Source organism: Hippopotamus amphibius, chromosome 9, assembly GCF_030028045.1.
Source record: "Hippopotamus amphibius kiboko isolate mHipAmp2 chromosome 9, mHipAmp2.hap2, whole genome shotgun sequence".
NCBI classification, from domain to species: Eukaryota; Metazoa; Chordata; class Mammalia; order Artiodactyla; family Hippopotamidae; genus Hippopotamus; species Hippopotamus amphibius.
In genome coordinates, this window is record NC_080194.1 from 120,481,010 (window position 1) to 120,503,765 (window position 22,756).

The 22,756-nt window shown below is 36.6% G+C and overlaps 1 protein-coding gene across 4 annotated transcripts in view; it reads right to left on the reverse strand.

The window, feature by feature from the left end:
* The window catches only part of REXO5 (RNA exonuclease 5), a 37,689-nt gene that overhangs the window by 11,810 nt on the left and 3,123 nt on the right, over nt 1-22,756 (reverse strand). For all 4 annotated transcript variants that reach the window (XM_057695543.1, XM_057695540.1, XM_057695542.1 and 1 more), the window contains exons 3-13: nt 21,341-21,453; nt 19,880-20,006; nt 18,697-18,793; nt 14,747-14,890; nt 12,297-12,385; nt 11,226-11,341; nt 9,870-10,008; nt 9,633-9,727; nt 8,584-8,686; nt 5,908-6,011; nt 5,038-5,158 (exon numbers count right to left, since the gene is read on the reverse strand). In XM_057695543.1, the coding sequence (XP_057551526.1) occupies nt 5,038-5,158; nt 5,908-6,011; nt 8,584-8,686; nt 9,633-9,727; nt 9,870-10,008; nt 11,226-11,341; nt 12,297-12,385; nt 14,747-14,890; nt 18,697-18,793; nt 19,880-20,006; nt 21,341-21,453 (1,248 nt within the window). The remainder of the gene's footprint in view (nt 1-5,037; nt 5,159-5,907; nt 6,012-8,583; nt 8,687-9,632; nt 9,728-9,869; nt 10,009-11,225; nt 11,342-12,296; nt 12,386-14,746; nt 14,891-18,696; nt 18,794-19,879; nt 20,007-21,340; nt 21,454-22,756) is intronic.

Genomic DNA, 22,756 nt, shown 5'->3' on the forward strand with positions numbered 1-22,756 from the left:
AAAAAAAAGGAGCTACAGCACCCAGACCCAACAACAACAACAGCAACACAATGAGAAGAGATTCCAGCAAAAGGGAAAGGAAAATATGCAGTTTTGTGTACCCATCTGTCCCTGCCCTATCTGAGCTAACAGGGTTCAACACAGAGGAAACTTCCCACACTGGGGATCTTCCCTCTGGACAGAAATAAGAGTGGACCATGCATCCAATATCATGGCTAGTCTGGGCACTGCCTGAGGGACTAGTTTCTGTCTCACTTGACTCAGAGCACTGATAGGACTGGCAACCTTGTTTGGAAGCCACTGAAAACAGATGCAAACCACAGCACATTAGAGCTGCAGTTCCAAAGGCAAATGTCAGGAGAAGCAACAGATTACAAGTTCTGAGAAGAAACAAGGACAAGCTGCTCAGGGAATATGAGACAACTAAAAGCCCCTGCACAAGCTCAGAGAAGACACATCCTCAAAATAGGTTTGAGAGGTCCAAAAACCTCAGGCTGAGCTGATCAGTGAAAGTCTTCCCTTCCACAATGCCAGGCCCCAACAATCAGAGAGGTAGTTGACCTAAAGAAACACAGAATGAACTAAAAGAGAACAAAGATAGAGAACTAAGGAAATCAGAAAAATTATGCATGAACAAAATGAGAATTTCCTTAAAGAGACAGCAACTATAAAAAAGAACCAAACAAATTCTGGGGCTGAAAAATATGTTAAGTGAATTGAAAAAGTCACTAAAGGGGTTCGACATCAGACTTGATCAGGCAAACCTGAAAATAGATCTTTGAAATCAATAAGTTAGAGCAAAAAGAAAAAAATGAATGAAGAAAAGCCAATAGAGGCTTATGGGACACCATCTAGAGGACACCATCTATATAAATTATAGCAGTCCCAGAAGATGAGAGAAAGGGGCAGAGAGCTTATTTGAAGAAATAATGGCTGAAAATCCTCCATATCTGAGGAAAGAAATGAACTACAAATTCAATAAGAAATCCAAGAAGGATAAATCCAAAGAGACCCACACAAAGACACATTATAATCAAATTGTTAAAAGTCAAAATTAAAGAGGGACTCTTGAGAGCAGCAAGAGAAGAGCAACTCATCACATACAAGGAAGCTTTCATAAGATTATCAGAGTATTTTTTAACGGAAACCTTGCAGGCCAGAAGAGAGTGGCATGATATATTCAAAGTGCTAAAAGAAAAAAAACATCAATCAAAACTATGTCCAGCAAAACTATGCTTCAAAAATGAAGGAGAAAAAAAAAAGTTGAGGACGTTTATTATCACTAGGCCTGCTCTTATGAGAAATGCTAAAGGGAGTCCTTCAAGATGAAAGGATACTGGACAATAACATGAAAAATTTTCCCATTAAGGTAATACATGAACACATAGTAATCTGTATTAATGTAATTTTGGTGCATAAATTCACTTTTAATTCTTATTCAGAACTTAAATGACAAAAACATGAAAAAAAAACTATATGCCTATGTAAATGGGTATATAACACATAAAGATGCAATTTATGATATCAGCAACATAAAGGTGAGGGGTGTGGAGCTTATAGGAGTACAGTTTTTGCATGCAATTAAGCTGTTATCAGTTTAAAATAGAATGTTATAACTTTAAGATGTTTTATGTAATTGCAATGACAATTGCAAAGAAAATATCTATAGACATACACAAAAAGAAATGGGAAGGGTATCAAGGCATGTCTATACAAAAAAGAAATCAACAAAACTCAAAGGAAGACAGTAGACAGGAGAGGAGGGACAAAAAGCTATAAGATATACAGAAAACAACAAAATGGAAATAGTCCTTCCAATCCAGTGATTACTTTAAATAGCAGAATGTTAGCAAACTGAATTCAACAGCACATTAAAAGTATTATACACCATGACCAAGTGAGATTTATTCCTGGAATGCAAGGACTATTCAATGTATGAAAACAGTACCATGTAATATACCATATTAACAGAATGAAAGACAAAACCACATGATCATTCAACTGATGGGGAAAAAGCATTTTGACAAGATTCAATAGTCTTCCGTGATAAAAAACACTTAACAAACTAGAAATAGAAGGAAACTACCCCAACATAATAAAGGCCATATATGAAAAGCCCACAGCTAACATCAGACTCAAAGGTGAAAGACTGAAAAATTTTCTCTATCAGAAACAAGGATGCCTGCTTCTGTCACCTCTATTCAACACAATATTGAGTCCTAACCAGAGTAATTAGATAAGAAAAGGCAATAAAAGCCATCCAAATTGGAAAGGCTATCTCTGTTCACATGTGACCCTAAAGATTAAACAAAAGCAGTGTTAGGTCTACTCAATGAGTTAAGCAAATTTGAAAGGTTCAAAATCAACACACAAAAAATCATTTGTGTTTCTATATACTAACAATGAACAATTAGAAAAGGAAATTAAGAAAAAAATCTCATATACAATACCAACAGAAAAGAATAAGATACTGTATAGGAATAAACCAAACCAAGGAGGTGAAACACTTATATGCTAAAAACTACAAAACAATGCTGAGAAAAATTTTAAAAGACAAATAAATGCAAACATTCCATGTTCATGGATTGGAACACACTATTGTTGTCAACAGTATACAAAGAAATCTATAGATTCAATGCAATCCCTATTAAAATCCCAATATCATTTTTTGCAGAAATAGAAGGAAATCATCCTAAAATTCATAAGGAATCTCAAAGGACTCTGAATAGCCAAAATAATCCTGAAAAAGAATGAAGTCAGATGACACAAACTTCTTGATTTCAAAACATATTTAAAAACTCTAGTAATCAAAACAGTGTGGTACTGGCATAAAGACAGACAAATAGACTAATGGAACAAAAGAGAGTTCAGAAATAAAACTCCATGTATATGGTCAAATGATCTTTGACAAGGTGCCAAGAACATTCAATGTGAAATGAATGTTTCTTCAGAAAAAAACGATACTGGGAAGACTGGCTATCCATATGCAAAAACGGGAAGTTGGAACCTTATGTCCTGGTATGATTTCCAGGACATCCTGTTAAGGGGAAAAAGCCAACTGCAAAAGAGTTTATTTATATAGTATGTTATTTTCTGTGTAAGAAAGAAAAAGAAATAACAAAACATACGTATGTCTACTGTTCTTTACAAAAAAAGGAAGGATAAATCAGAAAACGACGTTATTTATTTACACGAGGTGGTGGGGGGAGGACTGAGTGAAAGAGATATGAGAAGAAATGACACTTCTCTTAGTATACTTTTTTGTATAGTTTTGCCTTTGGAAGCATGTTAATGTTCTATAGATCCAAAAAAAAAATAAATCAACAATGATGGAAGAGAGGAAAAAAACTAAAACTAAAAGCAAATTGAAACAAATGAACCTAACTGTATTTTAAATGCATAAGAGCCAATCTGAAGGGGAGGAAAAAAGCAATCCAAGTAACTTATAAAGGGAGATACAAAAATGAAATGAGGAAAAGCAATGAAAAATCCTGTATGCAAAGGCTAAAATTAGAGGTACTGGTATAGACAACTGATTTCTTAAATATGTATTTGTGTGTACATACATATTTGTGTGTATGTATATACATCCTATCTACATGTATATATTTCCTAACTCTGTCTGTCTGCTTTGAGGCTCTAGAAGCAAAGACATCCTGGTAAAAATATGCACACCCAGCACCCAAATCTTGGTTTCTATACCAAGATGAACCTGACCTTCTTATTGTGCCAGTAGGAAGAAAATGCTCAAAAAAATTATGAGTGCATGTCACAAGGACAGAGGAGCCAGCTTGAAGGGGCTACCACTTACCAAATCTGGGAAATGTGTAAACCAAAACAATTTAGTACAATCATAAATTATAAACCACTGACATAAACAGGAATCCATGAGTCCACACAGAATGAATGAATGAATGAACAAATAAGGTAAAGGGAGGACCTCTTGCTCACAGAATGTTGAGTAACAACTAGTAAATATGGAGGAAGTATACAGAGTTGGAAAACCATCATTGTACAACCGTCACAGTAAAAACTGGTTCGGGTAAAAATCATCAGTTTTTTGCTAAATATAAGAGGAGGTGGGGATTTTGATGAAAAGCGGGATATCTGCTGCTGTTAAAGTATATCCTCACATATTACTTATTCAAAGTAAGGGGAAAAAATAGTAACTCAACAGTGGAGAAACCAGACAACATCTTGTTAAGGTCATCAAAATAAATACAAGAGAGGGACAGATGGACAACATATGCCTCTTGTTGCGGCACCCTGAGGACACATCACTTATGTACACATCACTTATGTACAGTCTGGCTGAAAACGATAGTCTGCATAACCTGAATCTAATCATGAGGGGACCCAAAATGAAATTACCAATGTCATGAGAGACAAAGAAAGACTGAGGAATGGTTCCAGATTAAAGGAAACTAAAAAATGAAATGTCATATAGACAGAGGAAGAGAGAGCAAGGAAGAGTAAAAGTGCATGAGCATCCCAGCATGCACACAAATAATAAAGCAAATGAGGCAGAGTGTTAACAGAAGATGAATCTAGATAGAAGGTATATAGATATTCCACTATTCATGCAAGTTTCCTGTAAGTTTGAAATTACTTCCAAATAAAACGCTGAAAAAATACAGATCTTCTGAATAATATGACATAAGTTCAGGCTCTGATGCATCCCTTCTGCTTTACACATACAGCAATGATAGGTAAAATACAAAAAGATAAAACCAAAAAGATATAATCAGGCTAAAAACTAAGATAAACATCTCCATGAACCAAAAAAGAACAGAAATTCAAAGTGGTGTGCAAGGCCAAAGCCACAGGCCTGCTGGAGTCTGGAAACAGACACTGGCAGCTGACAGTTCTGCTCCTATGGGGTAACTGAGACTAAAAGTGCTCCACACAAAATTTGAGACAGAAGCCAGACTGGCTAATGGTAGCCAAGGTTGGTAATGAAGAAAAGCTTGATACCTGCATGGGTTGCATTACCCTCTACTTTGAATGCAACCTTCAAAGAGATACTGGGTCACTCACCTCTTTATTTGAAAGGCACTTGATAGTTTGACAGTTTTTGGAAGAAGAAAGTTCACTAGCATCTGCCTCCCGGGTCAAGAACAGGAGCTTCTGGCCCATTGAGTCTAAGCATTCTAAAACACTGTAAAGAAGGAGAAAAGATCAAGGTAGGAACAACAATTTTCCATAACCTAAGAGTAACTTCTCTATACTTGCACTGTCTAACATGGTAGCCATTAGCAACATGTGGTTATTTAAATTAAAATTAAATAAAAATTCAGTTCCTTAATTGCACTAGTCACATGTACTGTAAGGTCCACATGTGTGGACCTTATTTGACTGCACAGATATAGACCATTTCCACCATTATAGAAATCATATTGGACATTGCTGGTCTATATTTAGGGAGAGGAAGGATAAACAAAAAATTTACTCAAAGCTCTTTATCAAAGTTCAGGCTAGATTCTAAGGATCTGATACATTTACTATGATGTGGAGACAAATCCCTTCTGAATCTGTTTTTTGTGTTTTTTATCCCCAATCTGGGCAACACATGAAGGCTGTAGCTGACTCTTCTAATCAAAATACTCACTAGTCTATCACCTTCCCTAAGGCCACTTAGTTCAATGTATTTCAACATCTTACTTTTTTTGCAAAGTGAATTAAGACCAGTCAATAGATTCAGAAAATTAGAAAAACAGATGCTATTTAGGGCAGTAGGTGGTATTTTTCCCTCCACGTTTTTTCTAATGGAAGAATGCTACCCATGTTATTGGTAAACATTTCTCAATAAATTCAAAAGAGGAAAAAAAAATTGCCAGGTTTTGTTGTTATATAAGAAACCAGATACTCCATTTGTCTTTGCAACTGTTTAGAACTGAAAAATATTACCTTGTGTTTAGCTGCTGAACTACTTCTGCTGTACTTCTCGGCTCTAGGCCTGCTGCTTGTAGTTCTTGGTGACTAGCTAATGCCTCCAGATTTAGTTCTGCAATCTTAAAGAAAATAAAGTGGTAAAATCATTTAATATCTTGCAAAGTATTTGAGACTAAAACAAAACAAAACAAACAAAAAAATACCCAAACCCCCTAAATCCAAGAAAAACCTACTCAAGTGGTGTTCTCTGCTTCTGTAGACAGTGGCTTAGCTGTTGCCACAGTCCCAAGCTGGGTTCAATAGCTACCAGATGGTTTCTGGCTGCTTAGCCAAGAATGGCAATCTGTTACCAGCTGCCGATGTTGTGGCACGAATATGGGAAAGGGCCAAGTAGGGCTAAGTGAAAAGCAATGGCAATTTTGGCTCATCATTCATTCCAAAGTCACTTAAAACTTACTTCTCTCTGCAAAGATGCAACTTTTGGAAATTATAAAAAGAATGGCTCTCATAGCAACATGAAAAAAAAAAAGACTATTGGATTAATACAAAAATCATGAGAAGTATTCTAGTTTATTCTCTTTCCATAAAATGGGAGCCCACTTGGGAGTTTTGATGTATAGAGATACAAATTTTTTTACTTAGAATCATTTTAGATTTGCAGAAAAATTACAAAGACAGTATGGAGTTCCCATATATATCCAACTGCCATTTTCAACTATTATTACTATCTTAGATTAGTATGATGTATTTGACACAATTAACGAACCATTATTGATGTTTTTTTTTCCTTCTTTAAACTTTTTATTGGAGTATAGTTAATTTACAATGTTGTGTTAGTTTCTGCTGTACAGCAAAGTGAATCATTTATACACATACACATATCCACTCTTTTTTAGATTCTTTTCTGGTATCTTATTATTAACTAAAGTCCATGTTTAATTCAGATGTCCCTGGATTTTTAACTCAAGTGAGATGCAGTTTTTCCTGGAAGTCAAGTGGCGGCATAATAGAATGCAATGGTTCTCAAATGTGGCTTGAGAACTCCTAGGGGTTCCAGAGACCCTTTCAGGGGTAAGGTCCTCTCTTTTCCAACTATATAACACAACAGTTTGGACATAAAAGCAGATATGAGAAAGTCAATAGTCTCCTTAATAGGAGCTTAATAGCTAGACATTAAAGAGATTTGTAAAATATGTAAAAAATGATGCTCTTCCCATTAATTGTTTTTGAAAATGCTTTTTTCCATAAAAATACATTTTTATGTTAATGTAATGGTTTTTAAAAATATTTTTAACAAATTAGTAAATGTAATTTTTCTCATATCTAATTTCTAACATGGTAAATGTTGATATATATGACCCAAAAACACAAAAGCTCTTTGAGGATAAATGGGTCCTGAGACCAAGTGTTTAGAACCTCTAATGCAGTGGTTCAGAGCATGGGTTGGCATATTCCAGTCATTGGATCAAGTCCAGCCCAATATCAGCTTTTTGTAAATAAAATTTTACTGGCACACAGCTGTGTCCTTTCACTGACATACTGCTATGGCTGCTTTTGCACTACCAACAGCAAGTTGAGTAGCTGTGATAGAGACTGTACAGTCTGTAGAGCTTAAAATATTTACTATTTGGCCTTTACAGAAAAGGTTTGCTAATTTCTCACATAGAGCAAAGACAGGCTTTAGAATCTGAAAGACCTTGTTTTGAATCCTGGTTCTGCCTCTAACTGTGGGATTCTCAATAAGTTATCTAACCTTTCAAAACCTCCTAACAATCACATATATAAAATATCAATAGTTAACTTATAGGGTTGCTATAAGGATAAGATAATGTATATAAAGCATTTTAGAATAGTACACTTAGTAAGATCTCAGTGAATGTTGGCATTATTTACATGCCCAATAAGATATTTTACAATATCTATGACACAAAACACTATTCCGGCTTTTTATTATTCTACATGGACTATATTTATTTCATAAGGGGGTCATGTTAGAAAATATCATGCAACGGGACAATCTAATAGGTTAGAATGTGTTACAACAAGGTCTGTCAGAAACTATGTCCTCTTCAGTGCCTCTTTTATGTGCTGTTCTAATCCACTGAACTGCTTTTGAAACAATGATATGCTCACTCGCACCCCAGGAGAGCAAAAATCTATGTAGATTTTTATAATTATCACAATTATTAGTATCAGCTACAGTGGTTTAAAAGCAGCATGCAGGATCTTTAGTTCCCAACCAGGGACTGAACCCGTGTCCCCTGTAGCAGAAGCACAGAGTCGTCACCACTGGACTGCCAGGGAAGTCCCTCAGCTACAATGATTAACACCACATTATGGTGCTTAATATATTCATGGCACTGTGCTAAGAGCTTTATACTACATAATATCTCATTTACCCTCACCAATATCCCAGAGAAGTGTGTCCCCATTTTATAGATCTAGAAACTAAAGTTGTTCAGAGAAATTGCCCTAGATATCATATAGCCAGACCTATTTAAAAACACGTAAGTCCAACTTCAGAGACTACATATTTAACCACTACACCATGCCAGTGATACAGGTCTTAATTTCAAATACAGGTTCACCTTGAATTACACTCCCATTTTTATCAAGAAAGGTAACAGCAGGATATGGTGGTCTGTGACTCTGTTCTAGTCTCATAATTTTAAGGAAAGCAAAGACACTAACCTTCTTTGGGCCATATTTGAAGAAATACCGAGCCAATTCAAGGGTTGTTCTAGCATCTTCTGTGGCATCATGACCAAGCCTATCTGGACACTGTATATCCTTCCTGGAAAGTCAAGGTAAAACTGACATAACTGGGAGCATTTTTAATGATAGATTCTTTCAACCATCCCAAATATTCTGGCTACATGTAGAATTTCAGCATTCTAATAATTAAATTTGAGTCACAACAATCAAGATTCCTTTATTACTTAGTGCCAGAACTTGAGAGGTACTGAGGGTACAGAATGATCAGGAATGGCTTTGTCTATAGCAAGCATATCATTATAGGCTACCCAATGAAAAGTCTCTGGTCCATTCTCCAGCCAACCCCTTGTCTCATTTCTTAGACATAGCTTTTGTTTTAAAGTCATCTTCCAGAATTTTTCTATTTTATACAAGTGTCTATTTATATACTTAAAAATCCTTTGTTTTTTAAAGTATTAAAAAATACATATGTTTTTGGCTATAGATATATCTAAATCTAATCTGCATCACATCAATATCTCAATATCTACACATCTTGTTCTGCATCTCCTTTTTATTCCCAGTAGCATCTTAGAGGTCCCCTTATTAGCACATAAAGATCTATAACATTCAATAACAAAGTATCAGTAATAGATAATCATAATTTATTTAACTAGTCCTGTAGAATATCTGAAGTTTTGAGGGCTATTTTAAACAATTACTGTAATGAATATCTTTGTACATATGTGTTTGTACATAAGAGGATACATTCAATATAAGAATGTTATGTTTCGAAATTTTGGGTAACTTTTCTACCTCTTCTCTGTCCAGTTTTATCCATCAACCTTCAGCTATGAATGCAACTCATTTCTGTATTCCCAGTTTTTTTCATTTCTGAAATTAGGATCTCAGAATTCATAATAATGTTTACAAACTAAGAGGGAGAAGAGAGAGGCTGAACTTTGCAATATGCATTAAATAAGATACAATGTGCTAACTTATGTGCAGTCTATCAAGACAATATTATAATATGCAAACAAACCTACCCCAAAATAGCTTTGGCTAAGAACTTGAGCTTAAATCTTTTGCCCTGCTCTCTGACATAAAGCAATGATGTATCAATAACATATGGATGTATCATCTGAGGAGGAAAGAGAATAGAATGAGTAGCATCCTATGCTAAAGGAAAAAACAAGTGGGTTGGGGGATAGAAGGTTTTAGATCTGAGATAAATGAAACAGGCACATATGCTAGAACAACTAACGCCTAAATCAGATACTCACTTTCAGTGCTCTGAGATCTAAGTCTAAGGAGTGACCCACTAACACAGCGTCAGGAGGAAGCAGTGCTTTTAACTGTCTTTGTACATCTTTGAGTTTGGTTGTCACTGGGTTAAGAATCTTCTTTGTGATTCCTGAGAAACTTTCAATAAAAAAAAAGAGACTGGAAAGTCATTTCAAAAAGAATAATTTTTAAAAATTAATAAAAACTAAACGCTCAGTGTAACAAGGTTGAAAATAAAACAGAGAAGAAATTAAAAACTGCCCATAATCCCACCACCCAGAGATCACTTTTTACACTTTAGTAAATATCCTCTCATATTTTTTGGTAACATACATATGTATATGTTTCATTTTTATAAAAATGCAATCATGGGAATCCCCTGGTAGTCCAGTGATTAGGACTCTGTGTTTTCACTGCTGTAGGCCTAGGTTCAATCCCTGGTCAGGGAACTAAGATCCCACAAGCTGCGTGTTATGGCCAAAAAAAGCAATCATAATGCATATGCTACTTTATAATACAATCATAACATTTGCTATATATCATGAACAAGTTTTCATATCAATAAATCTATTTCAGAACATCCTTTTAAATGGTTAGAGTACTCCATTAGATAAATATAACATTTTAACCAACCCGCTACTTTCAGACATGCATATTCCCATATTTCTGCAATATTATGACAAACACGCTTATACATACATCTTTGTCACATGACTGTTCCCTAAGAATATTGTCCAATTGTCATGTCTGCTAACAGCAGAGTCCTTATCACTGTCACCACCTCTCTGTGCCTAAGTAAGCATGAGTGGATAGATGCAACAATGGGCAACAACAGTAACATTTCCCTGGCTTTCCTTTGCCTAATTACTGTAGTGTGTACCTGCTGAAATTATATGCTAATCTTTGGAAGGATAGAGAAAATTTTTTTGAGCTTCAAATTTCTGTTATAGAAAACCTTAGTTCTGTTTTGATTTCTGAGGTCAAGGCAGATTGAGCTCTAAAATCATTTGACTGCCAAGAGATGATTTGCAGATTTTTCAGATGAGGTCTTATCAGAGAACAAAGCTGTTTGGCAGTTGCTAGATAATAATTACAACTGTCAGATTCTATGACAAGGAAGATAATATTCTGGTGACTTAAGGTCACAGGAAGATTAGAGAGCAAGAAGGATAAGAGCATTATACACTGATATTGTGCAATTTCAGTATTAAAATTCATAGTTGTGGCACCCCAGCCTTTTCGTTGATAATAAGTAGATGATACCTAACTAAACAGAAGCTACTGGCTATTCCTCTTAAGTCTCACTCCACTCTAGTCTGACAGCTATAGAGAGCTGGAAGCATGATGAAAAATACCTGGTGAGGTAGTTCATAATCTTGTTGTCAGGTTTAACAAGTTCATCCATAACACAGCAGCCTCCTTCAGCAACCAATGAGATGCGTGTTAGTTCTCGCCCCTTGGATGTCAGGCACTGAAAGACCAGGATGTACTTAGGCTGCTAAACTGTGGAAGCTCTTGCTTCCTCTTATTATTCATGACTACATTAACTGCCATCTACTCTAATCTACTCTGCAACAATGGCACAGCCTTTTGCTGACTACAGAATCCAATATGAATGAAATTAAAGCCAGGCAGGCTGTTGAACATTACACTTAAAGAAACCAACACAGTACAATTTCTCTGGGAAGGATGTGCTCAAGAAGTATGGAAATAATAGCATCAATTATAATTGTACCATTTACTGGGTACTACAACCCAGTATTATGCTAGTTACCACAAAAAGTAATTTTTATTAGCACACTCTATTATCTAATGCAATACTAAGCATTTTGTATACCACCTCACAATAACCCCATGAAGTAGCCTCTAATATTATCCCCACTTCACAGAGGGAGAATCAGGGAATTTGCCCAAGGTGACAGGCAAGGCCAGGATGTACACCCTGATACGACAGACGCCAAATCCTTAGCTCTTAGCCACTCAGTTAAGAGTTGAGAAACTGTTATTTGAGTACTAAGTGAGAGGGGATACACTGCCTTTGAAAGGAGACTTACTGATTAGACAAAGTAAAACACAAGGGGAGCTTAAGATCAGCAGATTACACTTCTGATCTTAAATGTGTAAAACTAAGCCAAACCAACGGTAACTGAGGCAAAGTCTTCAAGCCAACAACAACAAAACAACTGTTCAAAAGACAGAAGCAATCAACTTTTGGTAATATTCAAAAATTAGATTACATATATCAACTAGTTAGAAGACTTACGTGATAATTATTCCTCATCCTGGAGGGAAAGATAATTTTTCTAAAATGTGACTGAATGGGTCTACTTTCAGTTACTTAAACTGAATACTAGAACTGAATGTACTCAGGAAAACCTGACCCTAGTCTGCAACACTCCAGTTGAAAAATCAAAAGTAGTACTTACCATTTCACAGTCAAGCCCAAAAAGAGGACTGTTGTCTGTTACAGAACCATTACATTTGGTAAGCACAAAGTTTTCACAGTCAGGAAAACCTAGGAGGAAAAGGAATAAAATATTTGCCTTTAGAACTATAGAAATGGTAACATCACTCCTACATTTATCCAGGGAAAACTGAGATACCACATTTGTGGGGCACCTTCTCTATGTTAGACACTTGAAATATAAAGACTAAATAAGAGACAATGTCTGTCCTTAATTTTTTCTCCATCTACCCATTTTTACATTTTGAGAGAATAATGTAGACTGCTGTTATTGGAGATACTAGGACCTAGACTTCCTTGCAGTTACCAAGTAACAATTTTTCCTCCTTATTAGAAATTATAATTAAATTGTGGCTAAATCCAAAGTAACTGGACCTTTCCCATGTGGGCACTAAGGGAGGATGAATAAAGCATGCAAATGACTGCATGTGGCATCTTTCTTCCCTAAATAAAACAGGAAAAAGTAGGAATGAGATTCCACCATAGCAAAGATCTAAATGGATTTCACTTTAGGCAAAAAGTTTAGCTAATATTCATCATATGCACTCTTGTATTCAACTCTACCCTTAAAATTTCTCTGAAATCTCACTTTAGAAACGTGCCTCCTCTTCTGGAATCATAGTCTGAACATTCCCTACAGAGGCTCAGGTAGAGGCTTAAGGTACCCCTTCCATTGTGCACACTAAGTCAAAAAGCAGGCCCATTCAGCTCAGAGGCCCAAAAGTGTCTGAATCATTGAAGATTCCCGTCTTCAGTCAGAGGCTAACAAGAAACTAAGGGGAGGATGAACAGCTTTGACCAGTGTCTATGTCACAACTGAAATTTCCAACTGATTATCATTAAAAGAATCAAAATACAGTCTAGACCGGAAAGGAGTTGCCCCAACTCTTTGAGACATTATACTTGCTGCCCTCCTCAACTATATTATTAGTACCAATAGTAACAAAAAATAACTGTTTTAAAGCATTATGTGCCCCATGCTAAGCTCCTTTTTTCATTAATTCAATTAATCCTCATGGCAATCTTATGATATATGAACTATTAACTCCATTTTACAGATAGTTTTTTCACTTAAGTAAATCTGTTTTAAAAGGAAATTTATGTATCCAGGATATAAAAAGAACTCCAGTAACTTAATAATAAAAAAGACAGCCCAATTAAAAAATGGACAAAGGATCGGAAAAAATATACAAATGGCCAGTAAGCATATAAAAAGATGCTCAGTATCATCAGTCATTAGAGAAATGCAAACCAAAATCACAATGACATACCATTTCACACACACTGGGATGGGTATAATCAAAAAGACAAGAGCATAGCAAGTGTTGGTAAGGATGTGCAGAAACTAGAACCCTTATACATTGCTGGAAGGAATATAAAACAGTGCAGCTGCTTTGTAAGACAGTCTGATAGTTCCTTAAAAGGTTAAACATAGAGTTACCATAGGATCTAGCACTTCCACTCCTAGGTATATACTCAAGAAAAATGAAAATAATGTCCACGAAAACTTGCATCTGAATGTTCATAGTAGCATTATTCATTACAGCCCAAAGTGGAAACAACCCAAACGTCATCAACTGATGACTGGATAAATAAAATGTATAACGATACATGGAATATCATTACAACGAAAATAAATAATGATACATGCTACCACATGGATGAAAATTTTACGCTAAGTGAAAGAAGCCAGTTACAAAAGACCACATATTGTATGATTCCATTTATATTCACAATAGGTAAATCTATTAACAGAAAGTAATTAGTAGTTGCCTAGGGCTAAAGGGCATTGAAGGGAAATGATAGTACAGGGTTTCTTTTGGGGTGATGGTTGAAAAACTCTGCAAACATACTAAAAACTACTGAAATTGTATACTTTAAATGGGTGAACCATATGGTAGGTTAATTATATCTCACTAGGGCTGTTTTGGGGGTTTTTTGGGGCTTTTTTTAAAGGAATTTTAACATCACTGCTGTGATTAAGAGGTAATAAATAAAAGAATTTTTATTAAATTCTTGCTATATAACTGACCAAGGCTTTAAGCCTTGACCTGTCCTATTTATTAAAGAAAATGGGCGTGGAGGAGGATTAGAAGTACTAGAGAAGTGTTAAAGGCATACTGACTTCTTTTCAATACGCTAAGAAGGAATGAAAGAAAAATGAAAAAGGAATAATTTTCCCACAAAATATTTCAATGCTATTTAAGGTCATATTCATATACTACCTAAAATCAATCATGGTACACATCCTACACTTTAAACATTGCATTTAAAGTATTTCCTCTTTAATAGAAAATGGAATAAGTCATTTGGAAAGCAGCCCATAAAAATGAACTTTCAACAGTAATATTTTTATATAAACTGATAGATATTCTTCCATTGTTACCAACATCAGGTTAAATATAAACCAACCTTGTAATGGAAAGTGATATGTTTTCATTTCCTCCTTTGTGAGAAGGCATCTGGTCAAGCCCACTTTCTTAGAGCCATACTTTTGAACGATGGGGTCATTCTGCAGGTTGATGCTGACTTTTGAGCTGGCAGAAGGTAAAGACCCTGAAACAAGGACAATCGTACAAACGTTAGAATGTATGTTTAAGAGACCTCGGAGAACGTGTCTTTTAATGTCGTATAGGGTAAGCATGGTGAAGAGCAAAAGATTTATAAGACCCAGCCCCAGCTTTAAAGGAGCTTGCACTCTAATACGCTTAATGGGAACACAAAAAGAAAATAAGTCTCGAATGGGTTATAATAATAAGAGCTATAAAAGGGAAAGGGAGAATACACTGGCTGAGATGGTCAGAAATGGTTCAAAAGAGGAAAAGATTAGCTGAGGCTTAAAGAAAAGGCAGAATTCAGATATTTGGTGTATCAGACCAGTCTGTTACAGTGTCTGCCACTCCTAATAGCCCATTCTAGCTAAATCTACTGCACCCCTAACCACTTGCTCAAGCACCAGCCTGTTCTTTAAGCATGGGTGGTTGCTGATTGGATTAAGAATGGGGACCTGGCTGAAGAGGGAGCTATCTATAAACTGACCAGTGACCTGATATTCTTTGTCAAGACATGCTCAAAAGGAACAAGGGTAATTGGCTAAACTGATCAGGTTGCTTGCTTCCAGAACCGAACTAGGAAATACAAAGAAAAGACCAGTTAGAACAGAAAACAAAGAAGCTAAGATGCCAAGAAAGGGATGGAGAACAGTTCTTCACCAGAGGCACATAGATTCTTGATGGCTTTCTAGTCCACATGCATCCTTCAAATACCCTCTTGCTTAAGGTGGCCTGAATGAGTATCTGGTCTCTGCAATCAAAAGAGCCAAAGTATCGGAAGTGAGGAAAGAGGGCATTCCAGGTAAGAACAGAAATGTACAAAGCAAACTTGGTATGATAGTGACTAGACTAGTTGGGGAGAAAAAAAGTCTTTGTAGAAGAGTAGTTTAAGAAACAAGGTTTAGGGGCTTCCCTGGTGGCGCAGTGGTTAAGAATCTGCCTGCCAATGCAGAGGACATGGGTTCGAGCCCTGGTCTGGGAAGATCCCACATGCCACAGAGCAACTAAGTTGTTGCGCCACAACTACTGAGCCTGCACTCCAGAGCCCACAAGCCACAACTACTGAAGTCCAAATGCCTAGAGCCCGTGCTCTGCAACAAGAGAAGCCACCACAATGAGAAGCCCACACACCACAATGAAGAGTAGCCCCTGCTCTCCACAACTACAGAAAGCCCCGCACGCAGCAATGAAGACCCAGTGCAGCCAATAAAAAAATAATAATAATAATAAAATAAATTAACTAAATTAAAAAAAAAAAAAAAGAAACAAGGTTGAAAGAGGAGCATAAAAGTGAATTGTAGACCACTGCAAATGCCAGGCTCAAAAGTTTGGACTTTAGTCCATCATTCCACATATAAGGTGGAGCAACAGAAAGTTCCTGAGAAGGGAACTGGCATAACCAAAGAGTACTTTAAGAAAGATCAACCTCAGAGATACGTGGAAAATGAAATAGAGAGAGAAATGAGAAATGACTTTGCAATAATTCTGGAAGAAAAAAAAAAAAAAAGAGTCTGGATTAAGATGGTGGAGGGATGGAGGAAAAGGGATATAAGAAAGAAATATTACACAAGAAAAACTGGTAGAGCATAGTGACAGAGTAATTCAGTTCAATCAACAAAATATTTACCGAGTACTTATTATATATCTGGCATTGCTCTAGCCAGTAGATTCCCCAATGAACAAAATCAATAAAATTCTCAAATTCTAGTTGAACTTAAATTCTTGTTGGGAAGATGGACAAAAACAAATACATATCAGGAGAGGATAAGGACTATGGAGAAAAGGAAAGGAAAAAAAAAGAAGGAAAGGGAGTGCTGGGGCAGGAAAAGGGTTAATATTATATATTTTATAATCAGGGAAGGTCTCTCTGATAAAGTAACATTTGAATAGAGATTCTTAATAGCAAAGGGACTAAGCCATGCAGATTGGGTATGGGGAGCCAAAATTAAAGTAATTCTAAAATTCAAGGCTGGTGTCTTAGAGAAAAACAGTACTAACAGAAAAGCGGATTTGAAGATGGGAGTCTGTTTTTTAGGGATGAGAAAAATGCTCTTGGTTATGCTATGATTGAGGGTACAGTGGAGTATCCAGGTAGCAACATCCAGCAGGCAGCTGAAAATGCAGGCCTGGAATTTGGGACATCAAACCTAAAAACACAGGAATTATCCACAGAAGAGTGATGGGTAAACTTGGGTAGAATAGATGAATATTTCAAAGAAAGACTGAATTGGAGAAAGATCAAAGTGCTATGGACTATACCTTGGGCACTTCAATATTTATTTAGGTTGGGAAAATGAAGCAAAATCCTTCAGAGAAAAGAGAAGTAGCTATAAGCCTCTAGCTCCTCAATGCTGACAGGATAAAATCCAAAGTCCTTAGCATGGCATTTACAGCCTGCAAGACAAAGCTTTAACTTACCTCTAAGCCTCAACTCTCACCACCACCTCCCCTCTTATTCCATCTCCACCCCCAATCATCCTCAATGATTTATATTCTTCAGTCATATCAATTTCTCTTTTCTGATTACATCCTTTTTTTTATAACTCAATGTCTTCACATGAGTTTTGAATCTCATAATGACTACTCCGTGATTCACTCAAAGATGTTTAAAATACAGTGGAGGTCAGGACTTCCTAGGTGGCACAGTGATTAAGAATCCACCTGCCAATGCAGGAGACATGGGTTCGAGCCCTGCTCTGGGACGATTCCACATGCCACGGAGCAACTAAGCCTGTGCACCACAACTATTGAGCCTGTGCTCTGGAGCCCGCGAGCCACAACTGTTGAGCCCGTGTGCCTCAACTATTGAAGCCCAAGTGCCTGGAGCCTGTGCTCCACAACAAGAGAAGCCACAGCAATGAGGAGCCCACGCACCACAATGAAGAGTAGCCCCCGCTCTCAGCAACTAGAGAAAGCCTGTGTGCAGCAACGAGGACCCAACACAGCCAATAAATAAATTAAACAAATAAATTAAAAAAAAATACAGTGGAGGTCAAATTAAACAAAACTGCAGGTCTGAAATGGACATCTATTAGAAGGAAAGGGGAACAATGGAAAGGTAGGAAGTTAGATGCTTTTGAGACAGAAGATAATACGAAACACAATCATGGAGGATATGGAAAGGAATCACTGATTATTCCTCACACTTTTTCATGTCCTCTCAGTGCAACTATTCAATAATTTAATTATTTCTGAACACATATACAAAAAGCATCATTGAACAATACTTACCTTACTATGTACAATGAACTATTAAGGTCTATTCCATCACCCACCTCCTCACTCCCCAAAAGAGAAGGTCAGCTATAACGTGCTAACAGGACAAAACCCAATATGAAAAACACTGCTATCATGGACATTTATATATAGCTAGCCAGCATCCAAACCTGCCTATTCCCCAATGTGAGTATCCCTTACATTAGTCAAAGGCAAGATCTTCCTTCCCATCTGTACACTTGTGGGTACAAAGACCCAGAGACAGTTTAAAAATTATTCACAGTAATTCATAAGAGTCCAATGTCAGTGATATCCAGGAAGTAGACTTAGCTATCTAACCTAACCAAATGATTTCTGAGGCATGAACCCTGATTATGTTTCCTGCTATCTAATCTCCCTTTTTACTTACCCATTTTTCCCTTAAAACACACACACACACACACACATACACACACAAAATTGCTTTTCTGCTTATGTCACTTAGAATTGAGTTTTGCTACTTGCAAGAATAAAGTTGACTGATAAACCTACTTGTAAGCATATCCATAATATGTTTTAGAATGAGCAAGTCATCAAACCAGAATCAAGTCATACCTTCCATTGCTTTGGGCAGATCTCGAATTATTTGTTTCTTTTGCAGCCCAATGATATCAGCTAGGAAATCAGATGATGGGGGAGGCAAGCAGAACTTCTGAAAATACATAACAGGTTTTTACAAAGATGCTTGAAAACAGTTAAAATACTGTCAAAAACCTAGACTTTTATTGTCAGCTCAGTGCCATGAAAGATCTGGACCTTAACTGTTTGCATTGTAAAATGAGGACTATTTCCTTAATGTGTAAAAGTGACTAAATAAGTGAAGCCACATTTATCCTACCCCAGAAGTTTTCTTTGCTTCTCTAATTACACATTGTACAAAAGAAACAAACATTATGAAAATGTATAACTTAGAAAAGCAAAGTTCCTTATATTTTTCAAAGCACTTTCATATCTATTACTTCAGTGGATAATACGCCAGGTGGATGACACAGAAAAGCAAAGAGATTGAGAGTTCAAGCCTCAGGCTCACCTGGGCTTAAATTCCAGCTGTAAATTCCACTTACTAGCTGTAACTTGGGCACATTATTCAGTTTCCTTATGTATAAAATGGGAATAAAAAAAGTATCTCTCATAGGACTACTGTGAGAATTAAAGATGATGCATGCAGTGTGTTAATATAGGGCCTAGCATGTAGGGAGTGTTCAATAAATGAAAGCAAAAAAGAAAATGAAGACCCAAGGAGATTAGGATAGGGCTCACCAATTCAAATGCTCTCAGGGGTAAATGCATGAAACAGTCTGATAAAGAATGGAGGAGGCTATGGGAAAATGGAGAGCACATGCCCCTTCTAAAGAAGACAGCTGCTAATCAGCTCCAAATACTGTTTTAAGGGAACCCAATCTTGTGATGTTGTTAAAAGAGGCCAAAAAATATAGATTTTATGTAAATTTTACAATTTTTGAAAACACCAAGGCCCAAATAAAATGCGACAATATCAACTACAATCTGGGAACTACAAATTGCTATCTGGGATTAAGGGTTTTGCCTAGATTACCAAAGAAAAAATCAGAGACAAATCAAATCTCAACACGAGGCATCAATCATAATCTTTTTAGCTTTCTACAACTTCTATTGCTTGTTCAATCAGGTTGCCAAGGAGCACAATTTGAGACATATGCACTAATCATTGAGTGTGAGGACCTGACTCAGGTCTCAATACAAAGTTTTCTAAACTTACGTGTCTGAATGCCTTTCGGAGAAATCCAAACTCCAAATAGAACCTGTAAAAGTGTAGCTGACTCATTCCCTGCAGTATAAAAACCACCACGTTGTTCAGGTGTTTTTGGTGAAAAAGCTGGCACCAGCTGTTGAAAAACATCAAACCAACACAAGCTAAGACTGATACTGTCAAGTCAGTTACAGGCATATAGAAAGGAAGTGTGAAAAAAGCACTGAGCAATAGCTATTGGAGTTTATCATCACTCACTCACTCACTGGAAATGGAGAACAGCTATTACTGCCCAAAATTCAAATAAAGATCTCTTGAGATAATTATTTATTCCACTCAAATCAAGTAGAATACCAAGTGAAACACAATGCATTCAAATCTGAAATCCTATTAAGATTTGTTTTAAATTGGAACTAAGTTCAGTTTATAAAGGCATCTATCTTCAAGATCCCAACCTGCTCTACAGTCCTTCCTAAGCCAGTAACCACATGACTGGCTTCAAGAAAGCCAGTTTTAGATAAAGTGGCAGAGCAATGGCAGTATCTGTTAATGCAGAAGAGGGCTTTTGAGATATTTAGTTACTCTACCCCCAAACAGAACTATGCATTTGAAAATCTCTCTACTGTGTATTGGTACATACACAAACACAATTTTCATTAGGCATTTAATAATAGCATTGAGGGAACTTCTCTGGTGGCACAGTGGTCAAGAATCTGCCTGCCAATGCAGGGGACATGGGTTCAAGCCCTGGTACGGGAAAATCCCACATACCGTGGAGCAACTAAGCCCATGAACCACAACTACTGAGCTCACGTGCCGCAACTACTGAAGCCCGCGCACCTAGAGCCCATGCTCTGCATCAAGAGAAGCCACCACAATGAGAAGCCTGCGCACCACAATGAAGAGTAGCCCCTGCTCACTGCAACTAGAGAAAGCCCACACGTGCAGCCACAAACACCCAACACAGCCAATAAATAAATAAATAAATGCTGTGAGTAATTTGTATTTAAAAATAATAATAATAATGGCATTGAGGATATCGGAATAGTAAAATTCTCTTTGCCCTTGATTTGTAAAAGAAGAAAAAAGATTGGGATTCTTAATATATGATCATGTTATTTCAATCAGGTCTCCCTGGAGGTTACAAACCAAAAATACCTATAGCAGCTAGACAGATACTGCAAATAAGGGAAGCAAGCCAGGTGGGACATTGAAGTGTACATCTAAAATGGGAGGCCACTATTCAGCTTCAACAAATTGTTGCCGTAGGGACAGTTGCCGGAGTTTTTCAAAGAAGTAAAAAATACGGATTTTTATAAAGCGATTCCCAATTTAAATTGCTGGCAACTTTATAAAAAAAAAAAATTCGGACATTCTGTGTGGCAAATATAATATGTCAGACAGATATGGTCTGCTAGATACCAATGTGAAACCTCAGGTCTATACTCACCATTTAAGTTCATCTCATACCTGGGTTGAGGAACATTGGATTTGCCCAGCACTGCATACTTCAGCAATTCACATAGCTGGCCATGAGTTACTTCACAGTTTTCAGCAAATAAAATGGTAGATAAGCGGGCTTTCTGCAAAGATAAATCAGGATATAACAAATTATGATTAGAAAGAACAGCAACAAAACAAGGCAAATTTTTAAATATTCTAGTTTCTGATTATTTTAGTATAAACATAAGGAGGGTTCCTATTCATTAGAAATGAAGGTCTAAAATAACAACCTGTGATATGACATTATTAATAGGATATTTAATAAATACTGATATAGAAACTTAATTATAGGTACTTGGTTTTATGTTAGGGATAGGGATAGCAGGATGAATAAAAAATGACTCATGCTCTCAAGAAGCTCATCCCACTAGGAGGAAAAATGAAGAATATAATGGGGTAATTCCAATATAATATGGGTGCTACTCTAAAGGTAAAAGAGCAAAAGAGGCTAACTAACTGCTTTTGGGGTTGGAGAGTTTTGGAGATAGCATCACTGAGATGAAAATAATAGAGCTAAACCTTGAAAATAATGAGCCAGCCAGGTAAGAGAAAACGTTGCATCTAAACATGTAGTTTGGTTTGGCTATTTACAGTTCTGAGCACTTTATATTTATTAAATCAGTTAATTCTTAAGTCTTCTTAAGTGGGCACTACTATTATCCCCATTTTACAGATAAAGGAATGGAGGAACAAATAAGTGGCAGAACCAAGACTAGAATGCAGACTCCAGAGCCCAAACTCTTTTCATCTCTATATTATACTGTCCCCAAGGGATTATAGTTTACATTGTTTTGTAACAAACTCCCGCCACCAAAAAAAAAAAAAAAGAAAAAAAAAATTGGAGAGTTCCCTGGCAGTCCGGTGGTTAGGACTTGGCACTTTCACTGCCATGGCCTGGGTTCAATCCCTGGTCAGGGAACAAAGATCCCACAAGCCGCACAGCATGGCCAAAAAAAAAAATCTGTAAATACCTTTCCATATCTGTTAAATATAACAAATGTCAATTTTAATAATAGTCTACTCTTTCAATTTACCTAAAAACTTAGTTATAAACAATATTATGATGAGCATCCTTGTATAGACATCCTTTACACCTATTTTCTCAGGATAAATTCCTGGTCAAAATAAGCATGTACATCTTACATTCTGACAATATTGCTAACTTCTGAAAGAACATACCAATTTATATTTACCAAACAAAAATGTCTGATATTGATAATGTATGAGGAAGGAATCTATATGGCAGTGAGTAATCATGGTTGTTGAACATGGGATGTTAAAGCCTGAGTAGAGTAAGGAGGGCATCCCACAGGGGGAAAAGCCCAGGACTAGGGGTAGGAACCCACGATATACATGCAGGACAGTGGCCCAATGTGAAGTGTC